This window comes from Chiloscyllium punctatum, chromosome 33 (genome assembly GCF_047496795.1).
Source record: "Chiloscyllium punctatum isolate Juve2018m chromosome 33, sChiPun1.3, whole genome shotgun sequence".
Classification (NCBI taxonomy): domain Eukaryota; kingdom Metazoa; phylum Chordata; class Chondrichthyes; order Orectolobiformes; family Hemiscylliidae; genus Chiloscyllium; species Chiloscyllium punctatum.
The window spans coordinates 10,668,881-10,691,309 of record NC_092771.1 but is presented as its reverse complement, the minus strand read 5'-3'; the positions used below and the strand labels follow the sequence as shown (position 1 = coordinate 10,691,309).

General features: G+C 41.3%; 1 protein-coding gene across 4 annotated transcripts in view; it reads right to left on the bottom strand.

The window, feature by feature from the left end:
- The window catches only part of scaper (S-phase cyclin A-associated protein in the ER), a 321,703-nt gene that overhangs the window by 60,178 nt on the left and 239,096 nt on the right, over positions 1–22,429 (bottom strand). For all 4 annotated transcript variants that reach the window (XM_072552951.1, XM_072552952.1, XM_072552954.1 and 1 more), the window contains one exon: positions 10,868–11,023. In XM_072552951.1, the coding sequence (XP_072409052.1) occupies positions 10,868–11,023 (156 nt within the window). The remainder of the gene's footprint in view (positions 1–10,867; positions 11,024–22,429) is intronic.

Here is a 22,429-nt window from a genome sequence, read left to right as displayed (position 1 = left end):
GTGTGGTGCTGGAAAAGCATAGCAGGTCAGGCAACATCCGAGGAGCAGGAGAATTGACGTTTCAGGCATAAGCCCTTCATCAGGAATGAAGCTTGTGGGCTGGGGGGCTGAGAGGTAAGTGGTTGCAGGGTCCCAAGATGGAATATGAGGCATTCTTCCTCTAAGGAAGAACTTGGCAGAGTGGGTGGGGGGGTTGAAGTGTTCAGCCACGGAGTGGTGGGGTTGGTTGGTGTGGTGTCCCTGAGATGTTCTCTGAAATGATCGGCAAGTCGGTGCCCTGTCTCCACGATGTAGAGGAGACCACATTGGATGCAATGGATACAGTAGATGACATAGGTGGAGGTACAGGTAAATTTCTGTTAGATATGGAAGGATCCTTTGGGGCCTTGGATGAAAGTCACAGGAGAGGTGTGGCTGCAGATTGTGCACTTCCTGCAGTGGAATAGGAAGGTGCTGGAGGTGGGGTGTGGTCTGGTGTGTGTGTATATGACAAGGGAGTCACGGAGAGAATGGTCTTTCCAGAATGCTAATGGGATGGAGGGGGAAATATATATCTCTGGTGGATATCCTGGATGTAAGTTTGCTTGCTGAGCTGGAAAGATCATTTTTAGACGGTTTGTCACCATACTAGGTAACGACATCAGTGAGCCTCTGGTGTTAGTGGCTACTTTCTACTTATGTGGGCTACCATGATGCCAAGAGGTCTGAGTAGTCTGTCAGTTATTTCCATATCTCTGGTGGTGGGGTCTGTTTGTAAGTGGCCAAACCCTTACCACCCGAGGCCTCATATTCTGCCTTGAGACCCTGTAACCACATGGGATCAATGTGGATTTCACCAGTTTCCTCACTTCCCCTTCCCCACATTATCCCAGTCCCAAGCCTCCAACTCAGTACCGCCCTCTTGACCCGTCCATTGCCTTTTCCATCTATCCACCACACCCTCCTCCCCGACCTCCATCTACTTATGGCATTCTTAGCTACCATCCCGCCAACCCCACCCCACTTCCATTTATCTCTCAGCACCCCCAGCCCACAAGCCTCATTCCTGATGAAGGGCTTATGCCCAAAACATCAATTCTCCTGCTCCCCGGATGCTGCCTGACCTGATGTGCTTTTCCAGCACCACACACTCGACTTATATTAAAAAGTCTCAACTCTATTATATACTGAAGTTTGTGAATTGGCTTTAAGTTCATTTCAACAGACTCTATATGATATAGTTTGGACACATGCTAACTAAAGCTGGACATCTATTCAGGACGAGATACCACCTCTACCAGGACAACTTCGAGTGCTTTGCCATTACATCTATTACAACAAATCTCCAGTTCAATGCAAAGCAAAGTTTACAAAACCATAAAAGTTCCATTCTAAGAGTGCTAAAGGGATAGTAAAATTATCTCAAGCTATAGCTTTTCTAACACTGCCTCAGCTGAACATTTCCTCTTTAAATGGCAAAACCCATTTATATCCTAGTCAAGTCTATCAAATAAACTGCATTTTCATATTTTTCCTGGATGTCAAAGATCCACTGTTTTGTTTTTGTCCTGGTGAAATGTGCAAAGAGCAGATCCTGAGTTTTGGGAAGGTGAACAAGCTTGAATAAATCAAATACTCTTTTTCAGCAGCCCAGCCCCACCCAGTGCCACTTGCAAGGTCAGTCAGCATTCATCTGTTTCCAGTGGAGCCATGAAGGATCGGGGGCCAACACAATGCCACTCATGCAGCCTTTGCTTCAGATTAACGTGTCTGAGTTTGTTTCATGAGCTTCAAATGGGAATTTATGTTTGTTTAATATCAGCTTGCTGTAATAACAGGGTTGGAGTGATATGAAACCACTGTGGAATTAGCTTTTAAAAAATATTAAATACAAAGACTTGCATTTAAAAAATGAACTTGCATTTACATGATGTATTTCATAAATGAAGGATGTCCCAAAACATTTTATAGCCAAATAAGTCTGTCTGAAGTGGAGTAACTATTGTGATAAAAGAAACACAGCAGCTAACTTGCACACAGAAAAGTCTCACAATCAGCAATATGAATACAACCAGATAATCTGTTTGTTAAAATAATGTTGATTGAGGGATAAACATCGATGGGAGCAGTGCGGAGAATTCCCCACTTCTTTGTTGAAATAGTATCATGGGTCCTTTACATCCACCTGGGAGGGCAGTCTGAGCCCACCAGAAGCAAGTGCAAACTTCAAAGTGCAACATTCCCTCAATGCTGCGTAGGCCGTGCTATATGATCAAATCTGTTAACAATCACCATCTTGATTTGAATGAAGCATGTTTATTCCAGTGATGCACTAGGTGACTGCAAATGTTCAGGGAACTGTACACTAGCAAAAATGAACACCTCTCAGAGACATGAGGGGAAAAAGCTATCAACCAAGAACTTTAATACAGAAGACTGGCTAGTGCGATAAAACAGATGAAGCAAATGACAATCACTAGGAATGAAATCATTCTCTTTCCAACTGCATTTTGATTGAGCTCCCTCCCTAACTGGCCCTCACCTGTGGTGGTCAGCATTGACCTTAAAGAGCTGTGCATACAAATAAATAATTGGAAAGCAACAGTGATTTACTAGTGGTGGTTAATAAATGAAATAAAATAGCACGGGTGATGTGATGATGGGGATAAAAATGATTTAATTGTATGTAAAAAGGGTAATGAAGACAGAAAGGTTCTTGTGTGTAGTGGCAGTATCCCGACCACTGAGTCAGGAGGCCTGGGTTCAAGTACCACCTGATGCAGACGCATGTCGTAACACGTCTGAACAGGTTAATGACGAATAATAGGAATGAAAACATGCTTGCATAGGAGCTACCTCCAGCAAGGTCACTATAACTGGTTCTTGACTTTGTGTTTAAGAGCTAGATTCTGGCAACATCCAACCAAGAAAATGGGAGAGAAAATGGAGGTCTACAGGAGGACTGCAACCTGAAGGGCAGAGGCAAAAGGAAAACCTGTCATTGAACTGTATTATCAATACTATCACATTATAGCAGAAGCAACCTTCATATAAAATCAGTCAAATTAAATACACAAGTGTCAAAGTCAACTTCTTGACAGAACTGAATGCCTTAAGACCGTCACTCAATGTTTGATAGATTTCATGATTACACAATGGTCTCTGGTGAAGTACCAGGTTGGGAATAAATTTCACTTAAACCATATGCAGGACTTCAGTAAAGGAGGGAAGAAAAATGGAGGGAAAAAAATCTGTCCTATAATGCATTTACTAAAAGAGAATCCCCTGAATCATTTTGATAGAGGGGAATCTAAACTTGGGGTTCCATGGTTGGTTACAAACCAATCAAAAGCAGCATTTATTGTTTACATAGTTGAAACTTCAGATTAGATTACATAGTAATGAATTCCAGGTCTTTCATCCTCCATATAAATCGGAGGCTGAGGTTACATTACTGACTTGCAATTAATCCCAGGTATCCATTCATCCTCGTGATATAAATCAAGTGCACCCCATAATCAGTAATCACTTCCAGATCTTCAATATTCTCCAAGTAATTTCAGCTACTCAAAACAAACAGAATGCCAGTCAATTAAAAGCATATAATACATTAAGAATTGCCCTCCAGTTGTTTTAATCTATATACTGGAATGGATATGCAAGTGCAAGTAAGGTAAACCTTGATTATCAAGACTTCCGCTATAATGCAAGTTTCACTGACTGCTGGAATGTGAAGAACAATTACCGTATTAACTATCTTATTGAAAAAAAAGCATTCGAAAAAAAGAAGTTCATTCGAGTTTTATGCTTTTGATAATTTCCTTGTTGTTTGTTTTAAGATTCTTTTAAGTTTGGTGGTTGTCATTTGTTCATCTTGCTACCTTGTGCAAGAGGTCAGAGGTTAGTTTTATTTTAACACGAGCCCAGCCCGGTGAATGTTAGCAAGCTATTTGACTGGGACGTCCAATACACATGCAACCACTCTTGTCCTTGCCTAATGTTCAGAGTAGTTGTGGCCAGCAAAGACAAATACTAATGTCTCCCTCTCGATATTGGTGTTGAGGCTAATTGTTGCACCTCTGCTGCTGTCCAGAGTGAACATAACGGACTCAATAAATCAACCTTCTCATCAGTTTGGCTTTGTTCAATGTCAACTTTATCTACTGGAACATCAGAAGAGTCAGTTCTGGATAGTTTATCATAGCCAAAGTTGATATTTGAGTGATGCAAAGTACAATCACCAATGTGAGAATAGCACAGCGTTGATAAACAGATGATATGAAACTAGCTACTTATGTCATGAATGAAGGACAAGCTCAAAACAGAAATACACAAAATAAAAGGAAAGCTGTAATACTATCTATGCTGAACTCGGAACACTCCTCGTCACAATGGATGTTTCAGCACTCTACACCAGCATCCCCCACAGTGATGGCATCGCGGCAACAGCCTCAGTAATCAACACCAACAACTACCAATCTCCGAACACCATCCTACAACTCATCCGCTTTATCCTCGATCACAATGTCTTCACCTTTGACAACCAGTTCTTCATCCAAACACATGGAACAGCCATGGGGACCCCATTTGCACTCCAATGTGCCAACATCTTCATGCACAGGTTCGAACAAGACTTCTTCTCTACACAGGATCTCCAACCAACATTATACACCAGGTACACTGACGACATTTTCTTTCTCTGGACCCATGGCAAGGAGTCACTGATAAAACTACACAGTGACATCAACAAGTTTCTTCACGCCATCAAACTCACCATGGACTACACTCGACTATCTATCTCACTCTTGGACACATACATCTCCATCAAGGATGGACACCTCAGCACCACACTCTACCGCAAACCCATAGACAACCTCACAACACTACACTTCTCCAGCTTCCACCCGAAACATATTAAAACAGCCATCCCCTATAGACAAACCCTACGCATACACCGGATCTGCTCAGATGAGGAGGAATGTGACGGGCACCTGGAAGTACTCAGGGATGCCCTCTTAAGAACGGGGTACGATGCTCAACTCATCGACCGCCAGTTCCGATGTGCCACAGCAAGGAACTGCAATGACCTCCTCAGGAGACAGACACGTGCTGCAACTGACAGGGTACCCTTCGTTGTTCAGTACTTCCCAGGAGCTGAAAAACTACGGGCGGCACGGTGGCACAGTGGTTAGCACTGCTGCCTCACAGCACCAGAAACCTGGGTTCAATTCCCGCCTCAGGCGACTGACTGTGTGGAGTTTGCACGTTCTCCCCGTGTCTGCTTGGGTTTCCTCCGGGTGCTCCGGTTTCCTCCCACAGTCCAAAGATGTGCAGGTCAGGTGAATTGGCCATGCTAAATTGTCCGTAGTGTTAGGTAAGGGGTAAATGTAGGGGTATGGGTGGGTTGCGCTTCGGCGGGTCGGTGTGGACTTGTTGGGCCGAAGGGCCTGTTTCCACATTGTAAGTAATCTAAAAAATTACCATGTTCTTTGTGACCTGCAACACACCAATGAGGATGAGCACCTCGCCAAGACCTTCCCCACACCTCCACTGCTTGCCTTTAAACAACTGCCAAACCTCAAACAGATCACTGCTCGTAGCAAGCTGTCCGGCTTTCAGCACAGCTCCATACAACTCTGTCACGGTAGGCGTTGCAAGATGTGTCAGAGTGTGGACATGGATACCACCATTACACGTGGGGACACTTCCCACTATGTATGTAGCAGGTACGCATGTGACTCATCCAACGTTGTCTATCTTATACGTTGCAGGCAAGGATGGCCTGAGGCATGGTACATTGGGGAAACCGAGCAAAGGCTACAGCAACGGGTGAATGGGCACCGCACAACAAATCAACAGACAGGAGTTCCTTCACAGCTGGGGAACACTTCAGCGGTCCAGGACATTTGACCTCGGACCTTTGGGTGACCATCCTCCAAGGCGGACTTTGGGACGGGCAGCAGCGAAAAGTGGCCGAGCAGAGGCTGATAGCTAAGTTCCGTACCCATAAGGAGGGCCTCAACTGGGACCTTGGGTTCATGTCACACTCCAGGTGACCACATTGCAATATACACACACACAGGCACCCCTATACACAGAGACACATACACACATACACAGACACTCACACACACCCTTACAGACACACACACACACACTCCCACATGCATCCTCTCAGAAACTTAGACCACTCTACACTCACGCATACACATATACACTCTCTCTCACAGACACTCACAACCCCCCACCCCAGACACACACACACTCACACATGCACCCCCTCATAGACTTAAGACACTCTACACTCACTACGCACACGTATAGACTCTCACACTCACAACCCCCCAACCCAGACACAAACACTCGGACACAAAGAGCCACATGCACATATATTTTGTGGGGTAAATTTGTACTTTGTACTTTGCTGAAAAACTACATGAATTCATGTAAAACTCTGTTATCTCACTTCTTAGATTAGAATCAATCTAAACATCATGGCATAGCAGAGAACACAGGGGGCTAACATCTTCAACATATTGTCTAGCTAACACTAATTGTTACAGTTAACCTGAGAATGCAACTTTAAAAAAAAGTTTTGTGTTTTACACATGAAAGAAGTGAAACTATCATGGTATTCAACAGACAAAAGACTCAACAGACAATCAAGGTATTTTTCAATGTATAATTTCAGTTACATCACACTGTAAATTTTTGCTATAAATTCTGTGCCTTACAATTGTGTCCTCCACAACTTCCTGATGAAGGAGCAGTGCTCTGAAAACTAGTGTGCTTCCAGTTAAACCCGTTGGACTATAACCTGGTGTCGTGAGATTTTTAACTATGCTTAACTCAACTCTCAACCTGCAGTGTGATGAAGGGGTGGAATTCAGGTTAACCATTAGCGTTGGAGTGTTGTTTGTGTAGAACTAAAATTATTGTGGCTGCTTTGGAATCTTATATGTTGCTGTTTTTCCCTACAGCTCATCTTACTATCAAGATTGGAGAATGTACGGCACAGTGAGTATTTGTGGCCCACATGGATGTCTTTCCACACTATCAGCACTACCTTCTCTTCCTTTCTCCCTCATGTTTATCCAACTTCTCCTTAAATGTGTCTATGCTATTTGTTTCAACTTCTCTACAATGGTAATGAGTTTCACATTCTAATAATTGTATGCATAAGGAATCCATATTTAATTCATTAGTGATTATTCCGTTTATGGCCTCTGGTTTTGGTCTTCTCTACAAGTAGTAACTTCTAATCTACATTTAGCATTTCAAACCCTGACATAAATTTTAAGACCTCTATCAGGAAAATCCCTTGAGAGAAAAGAAACCTATCCTATGCAAACATTGCTGACAGATTTTATTTCTCAGTTCTCATTCTTGCAAATAATTGGTCACAGTAAAACAAGACAATCAAAAGGCAAGTACATAGCTGATTCTCATTACAGCGGATAATTGTGAGCAAACATTTATCTGTAGATCATACTTGTATTTTCATGTTTTCATTTTTTAAATAAATCCATATACTTTGAGGAGGCTTTTAACAAGTTGTGTATGCAATGAATGGAAGATGAAAAGCAGGTGAGAGCTAAAAGGGGAAGACTTGCTCTTTGATAGCAATGTCAGTGGGAACCGTTCTATATCACACACAAAACTAACTTTAATGGCTGTCACAGCACAACTGCCTAAATCAACATGAAAGAGTCACATTAACATGACAACGACATAATTTCCAAATTTTATGGCCATGCCATGGACATATATTGAGGTTTCGTTATTGGCATCTAGTTAAAACATTCTGGAATCATTTGTCTAAAACTATTAAAGAAACACTATCACCACAAATATTGCACGATTCTAAAAGGAGTCAGTTCCCAATTCTTGAGCGCAAGAGGTCAGCAATGAACATAACCAGCCAGTGCCAATGTTGTCCACATCTGCTGAATAGTTGTTTTTAAAAATGGATTACACGGCTGGTTTCTACAGCCCTGAGACCTAGTGAGAAAATGTCAACCAATGTTTCTGATCACAATCCAATGATACGTTGTGTGCGTGCAGTCCTTGGATGAAGGTAGGATTGGGTTTTCTTGCAACAGCCACAGTAGTTAAACTGTCTGCAAACACCTAATGTAACTACATTTAAACACAGAGCACAGTTACTTAGGCAAATTACATTGTGTTGGATGCCTATGAAATTGCTTTCAGAAAAGAGAGAGGGTGACATAATTGGTTAAAACAAAATAAAGAAAAGCACACAAGTATTTTCGCATGCAAGTGGGTAAAAAGCATCCGTCAGAACAGGACACAAAAAGCTGCAGGCACAGCACACATTTAAAATACAAGGCTTTCTGTTAGTATTGCGATTGCTTCTCTATCTATTATTATCTGTCCTGGGCTTAAAACCTATAGAATAAATATTTTCATACGATTAAGTGGTTGGAATCTGATCTCAGTTCTTTGTGCATTATTTATAAACATGACAATTTCATTAAGAGACCAGCCATATCGATTTATTTTCGCCTATACCAAGCAACAATTAGAATACTTGATGTACACTATAGCCTTTTGCAACTTCACAACCAACATTTGGAACAAAATACTTCAAATTGCCTGAAAACAGCTACATTTGCCCCTAATTAAAATATGACAGCAAGCTAACTGATAGTTGACTAAATAACTCAGTCCTTCACCAAGAGTAATATAGTTGAGGCTGTGTATTATCACTTCTGCACAGATATTTATCACATAAATCCAAAAACAAAATGCTTTTTATTCTGTTCCAATTGTTAAGTGAGTAAAGACACTACCCACTCTACTTCAATGGTGCTTCTTGGGTTAAAATCCTGGTCTCATTTGATCTGAATATGGGCAGAGGCAGGGAGAGAACAATCTGCTGTTGAAGCAGAGAAATAAGAATTTGGCAGAAAAATAGTGGAAACCAAACTGGAATTGGGATTGGCATTGGAATCTGTGGCCTAGATCATGGGAAAAGAAGACAGCAATGGATGAAGAGTGAATTCACTAATTTATAGTTTTGAGTTTGATTTTCATGAAATATATGCATATTAATTGTAAAAAATAATTTAGTGATATACAAAGGAACCTCGATTATCTGAACAAGATGGGCCGGTAGTATTTTGTTCAGATAATTGTTTATTCGGTTAAATGATTCAATGCCTCTCCTCTGGGCCTCAGTTTTCTGAAGTTTCCATTTTGCTCACTATGCCTGCCTTGCTACCTCTCTCCGTCTCAGGGTTTGTATCTGAGCAGAAACACACTTGTGTGTAAGTGACCTGCAGCATTGGTGAAGCCACCTGTGTCCCACATCCCACCCCACCCCACCCCACCCCACCCCCATCAGTTCAATGGGACTGACACAGCAAGCACTTGCTAAGTCTGCTCCCTGTTCAGGAGACTAAGCAGCAGCACACCGCGCATGAGCCACCATCTCCTCGTGTGCCCCCACCCCTGTCCAACCCTGCACCGCCCTTCCGCCCTCACCCTGTCCCCCCCATCCACCCGCCGGACTGGGCACCAATAGCAAAACTGCTGCTGCCTTTGGGGTGAGTCTCAAAATAGCGCGTGCGTGTGTGTGCACACAAACACATATTTTTACTGCAACTTTTGACAAGTTCCACTGTTGCCCTTTACAGGATATGTTAGAGAGATTAGCTAGGGAAGGGGGGGGTTTAGGGTACACCCCTGTGTAGAACCCCGTGGAAAATGTGGGGGGTGAGAGAGAGGACTGGAGACGGTGCCTGGGCTCCCATCTATGTCCAGGACTGTTCTCAGCAGCATTTCAGTAAGCCAGATTCACTTTTAATCATTGTAAACAAAACAGGCAATCAGTATTGGAAACACCTCTTTGGTGTCACGCTTCTATCGGGACCTTGAGATCTTATTCGGATAATCCGAAATTTGGATAATTGATATTCAGATAATCGAGGTTCCTCTGTACATTAAGTAATTACTTCAACACACTTTAACTATCCAGGCAACAGGGTCTTGAGAAGGTTGTTTAACCTGACTTAGAAGGGGTTTGGAGGGATAAGGGCCAGGTGCTGGCAGGTGGGACTGGATTGGGTTGGGATACCTGGTTGGTATGAACAGGTTGGACTGAGGGGTCTGTTTCCATGTTGTACATCTGTATGACTCTATGACTGTGTGCCTCCCTTTCATGGTTACATCTGTGCCGAAGTATCCTTGAAGGTAGAGCATGCAGTGTAACCAAAATACCTGGGGTCTTCTCAAACTGCTGGGTGACACAGGGGCTGGTGTGCGTTATCAGCTCCAGGGGTGTTAAGTTTTATTTATAATTTGCTTTTGTTACAGATCCCTTTAAGGAGCAGTTAATTAGTTACTAGGCTAATTGTTTCTAGTTGGCTCAAAGGAGATATAGAGGAGAAAGTGAGGACTGCAGATGCTGGAGATCAGAGTTGAAAATGTGTTGCTGGAAAAGCGCAGCAGGTCAGGCAGCATCCAAAGAACAGGAGAATCGACGTTTCGGGCATCAGCCCTTCTTCAGGAATGATAAAAGAAGAGCTGAAGCCCAAAACATCGATTCTCCTGTTCCTTGGATGCTGCCTGACCTGTTGCGTTTTTCCAGCAACACATTTTCAGCTCAAAAGAGATATACTTTTCACAAGAATATGAAGGGCCACTTATTAACACTTGTGGGGTGGATTGGAAAGTTTGGGGCATGCATTTATAATGTTTCGTTTTGTGAATAAATCAGATTGACTTCTGATTTCTTCCCTCAACAACTAGCTTTCAGGAGTTTAACAGTTCACTTGGAAGCATCTGAAATTTTCAAGAACATGAACTGACAACCTGCTATGCTATTGGAGAAAAATTGTGATTATTGAATTACTCAGTCACTTACCGATTGACAAGAGCAAAACAAAGCCGACACATACTGTGAAGCAGGGCTGTAACGTTTTGTAGAAAGGAGGCAATTTTAGGTTGATCATCAACGGGCCCTTGTATTGAGAGGAAACAGCTATACAACTTATCAGTGAGTCCAGTATATACTACATAGCTGAAAATAAATACAAAGAGCTAAATTAGCACAGATAAGGTTAGTTAAATATAAATTAAAATGTTAAAAACTTTTAAGGTTTATGTACATCTCCTAATGTTTTCCATTATAAATTTCTATATTTATTCTTTATAATGGAAACTGATGTAAATTATGCAGGTTATAATTACACTGTGACATAGGAGATTTTCATGACAAAAATGAAGATAGGATTTCACAATTGAAGTATGAAAGTAAGGTAAGACTGCACTTTAAGATAAGGAGCAAATTACATCTGTGCTCCATAGTGCAAATATTCCTCAATTCCCTAAGCTCAGTTCACTTGACTATACATGGCTGTTCTTTCTCTATGTGATGTCATAGGAAATATACTAATTGGGTAAAAATGTTTATAAGCTTTGTAACTGTGGAAAAATAGTATGAAAGTACTTAAAAGGTTAGAAAATAATCATTTTATAAAATAATTTGTAAAGCTGGGAGGTTTTTTTCCCCGCTTAGAAGAGACTGGAAATATGGAGTACTATCTCAGGATAAAGGGTTGGTTACGTTGACAGCGATGAGGAGGAATTTCTCGCAACTTTTCAGAATTAAAAAAAAAATCATTCATGAGATATGGGCATTGCTGGTTGGGCCAGCATTTGTTATCCATCATATTGTCCTTAAGAAGAGGGTGGTGAGCTGTTTCTTTGAATCGCTGCAGTCCATTTTCTACCCTGAGACTTGCGGGTGCTTCGTCACGGAATATGTGGAAGACTGAGATTGATAAGTGTTTGGAATCAAGGGATAAGAGTAGACAAGCTCATTTAATATTTCAAAATTGCAGCTGGTTCTTTCTTCAACAAACCACTGCCATTGGCATTGATCTTTAAATTGTCATTGTCTACAGGAATAATGCGAGAAGACTTGAGGATAGGAAATGTGGTTCCCCTATTCAAGGAGAGTAGAGACAACCCTGGTAATTATAGACCAGTGAGCCTTACTTCAGTTGTTGGTAAAGTGTTGGAAAAGGTTATGAGATAGGATTTATAATCATTTAGAAAAGAATAATTTGATTAGGGATAGTCAGCATGGTTTTGTGAAGGGTAGGTCGTGCCTCACAAACCTTATTGAGTTCTTTGAGAAGGTGACCAAACAGGTAGATGAGAGTAAACCGGTTGATGTGGTATTTATGGATTTCAGCAAGACATTGAATGAGGTTTCCCACAGTACACTATTATACAAAATGTGGAGGAATGGGATTGTGGGAGATATAGCAGTTTGGATCAGTAATCGGCTTGCTGAAAGAAGACAGGAGGTAGTGGTTGTTGGGAAATGTTCATCCTGGAGTCCAGTTACTAGTAGTGTACTGCAAGGGTCGGTTTGGGCCCACTGCTTTTCGTCATTTTTATAAACGACCTGGATGAGGGTGTAGAAGGGTGGGTTAGTAAATTTGCAGACGACACTAAGGTCAGTGGAGTTGTGGATAGTGACGAAGGATGTTCTAGGTTACAGAGAGACATAGATAAGCTGCAGAGCTGGGCTGAGAGGTGGCAAATGGAGTTTAATGTGGACAAGTATTCACATTGGTCGGAGTAACCGGAATGCAAAGTACTGGGCAAATGGTAAGATTCTTGGTAGTGTAGATGAGCAGAGAGATCTCGGTGTCCAGGTACACAGATCCTTGAAAGTTGCCACCCAGGTTGATAGGGTTGTTAAAGCGGCATACAGTGTTTTAGCTTTTATTAATAGAGGGATCGAATTCCGCAACCATGAGGTTATGCTGCAGCTGTACAAAACTCTGGTGCGGCCACACTTGGAGTATTGTGTACAGTTCTGGTCACCGCATTATAAGAAGGATGTGGAAGCTTTGGAAAGGGTGCAGAGGAGATTTACTAGGATGTTGCCTGGTATGGAGGGAAGGTCTTACAAGGAAAAGCTGAGGGACTTGAGGCTGTTTCATTAGAGAGAAGAAGGTCGAGAGGTGACTTAATAGAGACATATAAGATAAGCAGAGGGTTAGATAGGGTGGACAGGGAGAGCCTTTTTCCAAGTATGGTGACGGCGAGCACGAGGAGGCATAGCTTTAAATTGAGGGGTGATAGATATACGACAGATGTCAGAGGTAGTTTCTTTACTCAGAGAGGAGTAAGTGTATGGAATGCTTTGCCTGCAACGGTAGTAGATTTGCCAACTTTAAGTACATTTAAGTAGTCATTGGACAAGCAATTGGACATACATGGAATAGTGTAGGTTAGATGGGCTTCAGATTGGTATGACAGGTTGGCACAACATCGAGGGCCAAAGGGCCTGTACTGTGCTGTAATGTTCTATGTTCTTCGCATTTTCACCTTCCACTGCAGTGAATTTATTTTTAAGACTGATATATGTATTTCTCAGAAATGTCAATGAACTGCCATGATAAAATTAAAACAAATATTTCAAATCCTGCACTTGCAATGAAATACAGTCAGTCAAATGTTGCAGTCACTCTGCATACAGCAAAATCCCACAAACAGGAATGAGATGAATAATAGTGAGTTTTGAGAAGATTTGTAGCTCAGGTTGAGGCTCTGGATGTAGGTTTGCTTACTGAGCTGGAAGGTTCGGTTTCAGAGGTTTCGTCATCATACTAGGTGACATCATCAGTGAGTCTCCGGATGAAACACTGGTGGTATGGCCTGCTTTTTAGTTGCGTGTTTAGGTTTCCTTGGGTTGGTCACATCATTTCCTGTTCTTTTTCTCAGAGGGTGGTAAATGGGATCCAAGTCAATGTGTTTAAGTTTCAGTTGGAATGCCATGCTTCTTGGAATTCTTGTGCATGTCTCTGTTTGGCTTGTCCTAGGATGGATGTATTGTCCCAGTCGAAGTGGTGTCCTTCCTCACCTGTATGTAAAGATACTAGTGAGAGTGGGTCATGTCTTTTTGTGGCTAGTTGATGTTCATGTATCCTGGTGGCTAGTTTTCTGTCCGTTTGTCCAAAGTAGTGTTTGTTACAGTTCTTGCAAGGTATTTTGTAAATGACATTGGTTTTGTTTGTTGTCTATACAGTGTCCTTCAAGTTCATTAGCTGCTGTTTTGGTGGGATACCATGATGCCCAAAGGTCTGAGTAGTCTGGCAGTGCTTTCTGAGATGCCCTTGATGTAGGGGAGAGCGGCTAGGATTTCTGGACGTGTTTTGTCCGCTTGTTTGGATTTGTTGCTGAGAAATGCTGGACTGCGTTAGTTGGGCACCTGTTCCTTTTGAGTACACTGTATAGGTGATTCTCCTCAGCGCTGCAGTGTGTAGTGGCTCGTTGAAATAATGTTCTAATGCAGCTTCATTTTTGAATGTTGAGATGATTGTTAGCTGTCACTAGTATCTTTACATACAGATGAGGAAGGACACTACTTCCGACTGGGACACATCCATCCTAGGACAAGCCAAACGCACAAGAATTCCCAGAAGCATGGCATTCCAACCAGAAGTCTATCAACAAACATATTGACTTGGAGCCCATTTACCACCCTCTGAGAAAAAGAACAGGAAATGACATCACCACCCCAAGAAAACTTATACACATAAATTAAAAAGCAAGCCGTACCACCAGTGCTTCATCTGGAAGCTCACTGACTATGTAACTGAGTATCGTGACGAAATGTCTGAAATGGAATTTTCCAGCTCAGTGACCAAACCAACATCCATGAATGATAGTGTTGGTTTGAATATTGGAGGTCAGGACACTAGAAGTTACTCCTTGATCTTAATTTTGTCATAGGATCTTTAATAACTAACTGAATTATCACAGTAGATTCAATGGTTTTGTTACGATAGGACATCAGAAAACAGAAAATCTAAAATGCACCATCTTGCCACATCTGATTTCAATATTGAAGTGTCAACCTGCATGATAGCACCTCCAAAGTGGGAGTCGATATTCTAATTCCAAGGCGACATAGACTGACCCCCCCTTCACCAGCTTCATCAATTTCCTCTCTCTCTTCCCCCACAAACCACCACCACCACCACCACCATTGACCGGGGACCATGGCAACTCTAAAGCCTCAAAATGGTATCAAAGGTTTGGGAAGTACAATTGTACAAGCTCATGTCCCTTGGTGGAACTTCAACACAACATCGTCTGATTCAAAAGGAACTAGAACTTGTACAAAAATTGATACTTATCAAAAAGCTAAGTGTGCAGGTGAGTCTCATCTTGAAAATGTGGCACTATGGGACTCCAGTGAATGCACCAACTGATTCACCAAGACGAGGAATTTCAACAGCCTCCCTGCAAAGAATCACTTAATAATGTGATTACAACTGGCATCAGTCCAGTTCCTAGTAGGGACAGGTCACAAAATGGTCTGTAATTCAGCAACTATTTTTCTGAAAACCATATCATATGCAAATGGGACAGAGAACGGTGATTGCAGAAAATAAAGTCAGATTGGACAACAGAGAACAGCAAGTTTGTTGGCAACTGGGATTGACATTCATGAAATGGTGGGGGAGGAGTCAGCCATGGCTCCCCTCCTTTGTTGCACTCACTCAACCTAGTGCAGGACAATGTGTATTTGGGGAAATCCACTGAGCTCAAGTTTGGTTTGTTTGTGATGCTCTCCAGTTGTTGAATACTGGTAGCTCAATGTCAAACCCCTAATGTGAAGAGTCATCATTTTGTCAAATACCCTAGAGGCAATGCTATTTAAGGAACTGTGCACAGAAGTTTCTTGCAGTTGGGACTATAGGTGGAGAAAGAAAATTGATGAGAGAAAATATTGAAATAAAAAGGTGTCGCAGCAGGTTAAAGAGTTGATATTGTCATCCTCTAGGGAGAAAGAAATCTCATTTAAATGCAGCTTGGTCAACAAAGAAGCCAATTTGATTTAGATTAGAGAGAGAACAGTTTAACCTTTTCCAACTTACAAAAGCTTTTATCCTTCACATTCAAAAACCCGGTCATTTAATGCAAAACACTATCCTCTAATTTGTACCCTAAACACCTGAAGGGAAACCCAATACTTTACCTAACAGGTAGTCTTTCCAGACAGACTTGTCATTATACCATTTCTAATTTGAGACTAAGTCCAAACTGCATTCTCTTACTGTCCAAAATCTGCATCAAAACGCTCCTAATTGCATCTTCACCCTGTCACAGTTTCTATGGAAGCTCTACGCCCTGCCCATACCCCTCAATGCCATAGGTATTAGACAGTCTCAGCTTACTTTGTGCCTCTGGCATTATTCAAGTTCATTGCACCTGACATCTTCAGAGTACAGACCCATCAATCAGGAGACCTCCCACCTTTGATTTGCATATTCTGTTGCATTCTTCCAGTTATTTTTCACAACATAGCAAGGGTTCTTTTCTCAGGAGCATCTTCATTCTTTTTACTCTGATTTTCCCCCTACTTTTTCTGAAGGGCTGACATCCACTGAACTATTTTTCTACTGCTCTGGCGCTTTGTAAAAATGGTTATTCTTCAGAGTAAGTGTCAACTAACTATTTTCCTTGGGGCTGAAGACTGGGTCAATTATAGTTAAGCTTAACCCTCCCTTGTCATCGACCAACATGCTTCTCTTAATCACAGTCACTAGATTTTGTCTTGCATTTCTGCCCAATTCTCCCTTCAAAACCCCTGGTTACCAAGGTCGACGATACCTACAACTGAGGGTTAGGGTCACCTCCTGAAAGTATACCGACTGTAATTAGCTCAGGGTGCATTTACACTACAACATTAGCACTGTTCAGCACTAAAGATTTAACGTATGCCTGGACTCAGAAATTAGGTCTGCAATAAAAGGGGTGAAAGTAACTGAAGTGTGGTATGAAACAGATTTGAACACATTCAGCGGGCTGATTAGACCTTCTGTGCAGATTTTAATGTTTCAACAATGTGGACATTACTGCCACATTGACTAAGCATCTGTATTTTACATGTTTGAAGGTAAGCTCTACATGTATCTCAAGACAAGAAAACGGATATAAAAACAGTTGTTCTAATTAATTAGTGTATACAGAAATTTGCTGGTCGAACAATGGATACTTGAGTGTACATAGATTGAATCTTTATTCAGCTAATTCAATCAATAAAACATTTTAGCATAGTAATGTGGTAAACGTACATCTGGCAAAGGAAGCAGGAGCTGATCTGTCTTCCTCATAGCTTTTTCACAATAATCTGAACAGCATAGGTGCAAGTAACTTTTCACTTTCACAGACCCTGCTAACCAGGTTGAAACTATTCTTAAAATAAAAATGTTCAGATTTGTTATGACATATCTCATTGGCAGATGGGACTTGAACCTGGACCAACCGCCTCAGAGGCAGCAGCGCTATCAACTGCACCAAACGAGCCCTGTGTTTCCCATGTATATGCCCTAATCTTTCCAAAATTAGCATCAGCTGCCTTTAATCATAACTAGAGCTTGACTGTACATATATTCAATTGTCATAGCAATTTGCAATATTAGCAGAGCATTGAAGAATGGAAGAGCTCTCTCTGCAGATCCGTCCTTGACTTGTCACTCCCCCACCCCACCCCAGTTTCTTACTCCCTCATGTTCTCTTTCTTTGATGTATAGGGATTAGCAGTTATAAAGAAAACAGCAATTAACTGACACAGCAGATAGGATCTGCCTTCAGATCGGCTTTTAAGAAAGCTAATTTTAAGTCTCTCTGCCAATTTTGAAAGACACCAATATCACAAAGCTTCAGGAAATGGTGACCAGGTTTCGGAAGGTTTATTAGGTTTAATATTTCAGGTTTAGAACTTTTCATTCAAATGACACTGGCTGTTAACAATTAACTCTGTGCTCTCTCCACAAATGCTGCCTGACCTGCTGAGTATTTCTAGCATTTTCTCTTTATATGTTCAATTTCCATTATTTGCAGTACTTTTCCTTTGTATTACTATACTAAACCCTAAAAACAGTTGCCGCTGTTATTTTTCCCTTTACTGTTGATGAAAAATCTATAAAAAATAATAATCAATGCTCCACGTTATTGGGAATGTGATTACACAGTTATGGCAGGCAGCTGTGTTGACTAAGATAAAAAAATCAGACAAAGAGCTAGAGCAGGGCAGAATAGAATCTCTGATCCAGCCTCTTTTCAAGCTGCCAAAGATGAGTCATATTGGACTTTATGTTTTTCTCTCCATAGATGCTGCCAAATCTGTTGAGTTTGTCCAATACTTTGTTGTTATTCCTTCCAAGCTTGGCAGTTGGCCCAATAACAATGACTTATCTCATAAGAAAAATGAACAGTGTCAATAAAGCCAAGTCAAATGACAGAAGCTTACCTAGGATTCAATAATGAAGCACTTCTTTTTAACAGAAATGTAAGAGGCAAAGACACCTTGGACTGCAGGATCATAGATATTTGAAAGTGCAGTCACAGTTAGATAGGATAGTGAAGGTGTTTGATATGCTTTCCTTTACTGGTCAAAGCATTAAGTATATGAGTTGGGAGGTCATGTTACAGCTGTACAGGACATTGGTTAGACCATTTTTGAAATGTTGTGTGCAATTCTGGCCTCCTTCCTATCAGAACGTGAAAGGTTCAGAAAAGATTTATAAGGATGTTGCCAGGATTGGAGGATTTGAGCTATGGGGAGAGACTGAATAGGCAAAAGAGAGGACTGCAGATGCTGGAAACCAGAGTTTAGAAACTGAATAGGCTGGGCCTGTTTTCCCTGGAGCATCGGAGGCTGAAGTATATTTTGAGGTATATAAAATCATGAAGGGCATGGATAGGGTAAATAGACAAGGTCTTTTCCCTGGGGTGAGGTAGTCCAGAACTAAAGGGCATAGGTGAAATTTAAAAGGGACTGAAGGGGCAACTTTTTCACACAGAGGGTGGTGCATGTATGGAATGAGCTGCCAGAGGAAGTGGTGGAGGCTGGTACAATTACAACATTTAAAAGGCATTTGAATGGGTACATGACTAGGAAGTGTTTGGAGGCTTACAGGCCAAGTGCTGGCAAATGGGACTAGATTAGATCAGGATATTTGGTCAGCATGGGGACATGTTGTACCAAAGGGTCTGTTTCCATGCTGTATGTCTCTATGATTCTATGATTGATCCTTCCAACTCAATGAGAATTTGAAATATTCAAATAACTTACAAATACTGCTGGCAGCTCTGAGAAACCCAATGGTGCAAATCAACACTAATAGAAGAAGCTGCAATTATGTCAGAATAGAACTGCATTTGTCACTTCACATATTGTTCTCGGCCTTGAATGTTTCAATCACTTCCTTTCCTTAGGCTACTCAAGTCTGCTTCAATCATTTCTCACCTTACTATAGAGTCAGTTGCTCATTCTGCATGAACTCTGACCTCAGCCTTTCTGAATGCTCCTGGCTATGGCTGCCATGCAATACTTTGAATTACCTGCACAGACTGCACTAAACAATACTGAGTGAAGACCACAATGGTGACTCAGAGGGAATAATTATCGTCCTTTTCACTTTTGTCCATTATTCAAATACCACCTTTTTCAGCCTGAAACTACCTTTACATCTCAGGAGAGAAACAAAGATTAGGAAGGTTTACAGGCGATTCTTAAAAATAAAATGCATTGACAAATGTGCAATTGAGAAACTCAGAATTAAACAACTAGGTGTCTTAAAAAAATGAACTCTATTAAAATTGTACATTAAGTTTTAGAATCTGTAAAACAGATACTCTTAAGACTTAGATTCAAGTCATAAATATTAATCCTACTGACCATAGGAAATAGGAATAGGAAGACCCTTGAGCCTGCTCTGCCATTTAAAAGAATCTTGGCTGATGTGACAGTCCTCATATCTACTTTCCTGTGTTTTCCCCATAACGCTCGATTCACTGTCTAATCAAGAACTTATCTACCTAGCCTTAAGTATACACAAGGACTCTGCCCCCTATCTCGCTGTGGTAAGGAGCTCAAATGACACTCAACTATCAGAAAAGAAAGTCCTCCTCATCTCAATCCTAAATTATTCTGAGACTATGCCCTCTGGTCCTTGACTCTCCCAATAGGAGAAACATCCTCTCAGCATTTACCGTCAAGGCCCTTAAGAATCCTATATGTTCCAATGAGATGACCTCTCATTCTTCTAAATTCCAGTCAGCAGAGTCCCAAGCTGTCCTGCCTTTGTTCATAAAACAATCCCTCCATGCCAAAGATCATCCGAGTGAAAGTTCTCTGAAATGCCTCCAGTAAAATGATATCTTTCCAGCAAATCTACACTCAGTACTCCAAATTTGGTCTTATCAGCATCTTGTACTGTTGTATTCTTTTGTTAGCATATCATTATATTCCATATTTCTAAAAATGTTATCTCATCTAATTTATTTTTCTCTAATCATGTCGATTTTTTTTTTAGTTCAGGATTTTCCACTCCTTTATACGCAGTAGGTACAGTGACTATGGATTAATGTTCTCACCTTTCACAAAATTCTACTGTTCTAATCCTGGACCTGTATTCCTAAATGTGGGAGCATATAGAAATAATCCAGCCTTGTTAGCAGACATAACGATCCAATAGGTGAGCCAGTCAGGTCTGCAATGTTTCAGGATTGACTAGCCAGCTTGGCCTATGAATGGAACCAAGAGAGGTAAATCTATTTGGTTGGGGTTATCATCATTTGGCTCCTGAAAATGCTGCAACTACATGCCCTACCGAGTAAACTAATCCTATCTGACAAGCAGCAGAAAACTTACAAATTACCTGTACGGTACTGACAATTTACACAGAGAGTGGATGTAAGTTTGCTCGCTGAGCTAGAAGGTTCATTTTCAGACATTTTGTCACCATACAAGGTAACATCATCAGTGAGCCTCCAGTGAAGAACTGGTGTTAGTGAACCAGTTTTTATTTGTGTGTTTAGGTTTCCTTGGGTTGGTGACATCATTGCCTCTGGTGCTGACATTTCCTGTTCTTCTTCTGAGAGGGTGGTAAATGGGATACAAGTCAATGTGTTTGTTGATCGAGTTCAGTTTGGGATATCGTGCTTCTAGGCATTCTTGTGCGTGTCTCTGTTTAGCTTGTCCGAGGATGGATCTATTGTCCCAGTCAAAGTGGTGTCCTTCCTCATCTGTACGCAAAGATACAAGTGAAAGGGGTCATGTCTTTTTGTGGCTAGTTGATGTTCATGTAACCTGGTGACTACTTTTCTGCCTGTTTGTCCAATGCAGTGTTTGTTACAGTTCTTGCAAGGTATTTTGTAAAAATTGTCTGCGTATAAACTAATGTCATTTATAAAATACCTTGCAAGAACTGAAACAAACACTACATGGACAAACAGGCAGAAAACCAGCCACCAGGTTACACGAACATCAACTGGCTACAAAAAGACATGACCCACTCTCGCTGGTACCCTTACATACAGATGAGGAAGGACACCACTTCAACTGGGACAATGCATCCATCCTAGGACATGCCAAACAGAGACACATGCGAGAATTCCTAGAAGTATGGCATTTCAACCGGAACTCTATCAACAAGCACATTGACTTGGACCCCATTTACCACCCTCTGAGAAAACGAACAGGAAATGACACCACCAGTAGAAATGATGACACCAACCCAAGGAAACCTAAGCACAAAAATAGAAAGCGGGTCACTAACACCACTGCTTCACTGGAGGCTCACAGATGATGTTACCTAGTATGGTCTGCAAATGAACCTTCCAGTTCAGCAAGCAAACTTACCTCCAGAACCTCAACCTGAGCTATGAATCTTCTCAAAACCCGCTTACACAGAGACTGGTTAGACATCTATTGGTTCGCAATTTTGCGAACATATAGGCACACTAAAGACTTAACTAACTTGGGCTTAAACGCTCTACCTTGCTAATTGGGGTGCATCCCTGAGAGGGAGAATGTGCACTTGCGTATTAATCACGTGAAATTGCATCTGTGATTTTATATGAAGTTTCAAATACGATGATGGACAATGGGCTGACCAAAAAGAAACCTAGTGAGGCAATGATTTATAGGTGAGCTGGTATGAGTTTTATACTTGAACTGTTGACAGGCCACCTGACAAAGTGATTGGATTAAAATCATCACTGTTTGGTTCTATGATTCTTATGGCCACAGAGACACATACGTAAAAGGCATCATAAAGATTGGAATTAGGAAGGCAAGTTGATTTTTCCATTAACAGAATCACAGAAGAGATTGGTTAACTCAATATGGAATAAGGGTCACACCAAAAACACACCACTTTTACCCATAGAGCTGGCCATGAAGTAACTTGGGTGAACATCAGAGATTGCTTTTTGGGAAAAAGTGTTGGACAAAAATAAGTAATATGGAAATTATATAAGAGTTTACCTTCATACAATGTGTAAAACAGAAAGGAGGAATTTGTGTACAGCAGAAAATTAAAGTTACAGAAAAACAAATGGATTTTTTTCAGGGTTTCTTATGGCAGGAATTGAATTGGCAAAGCAA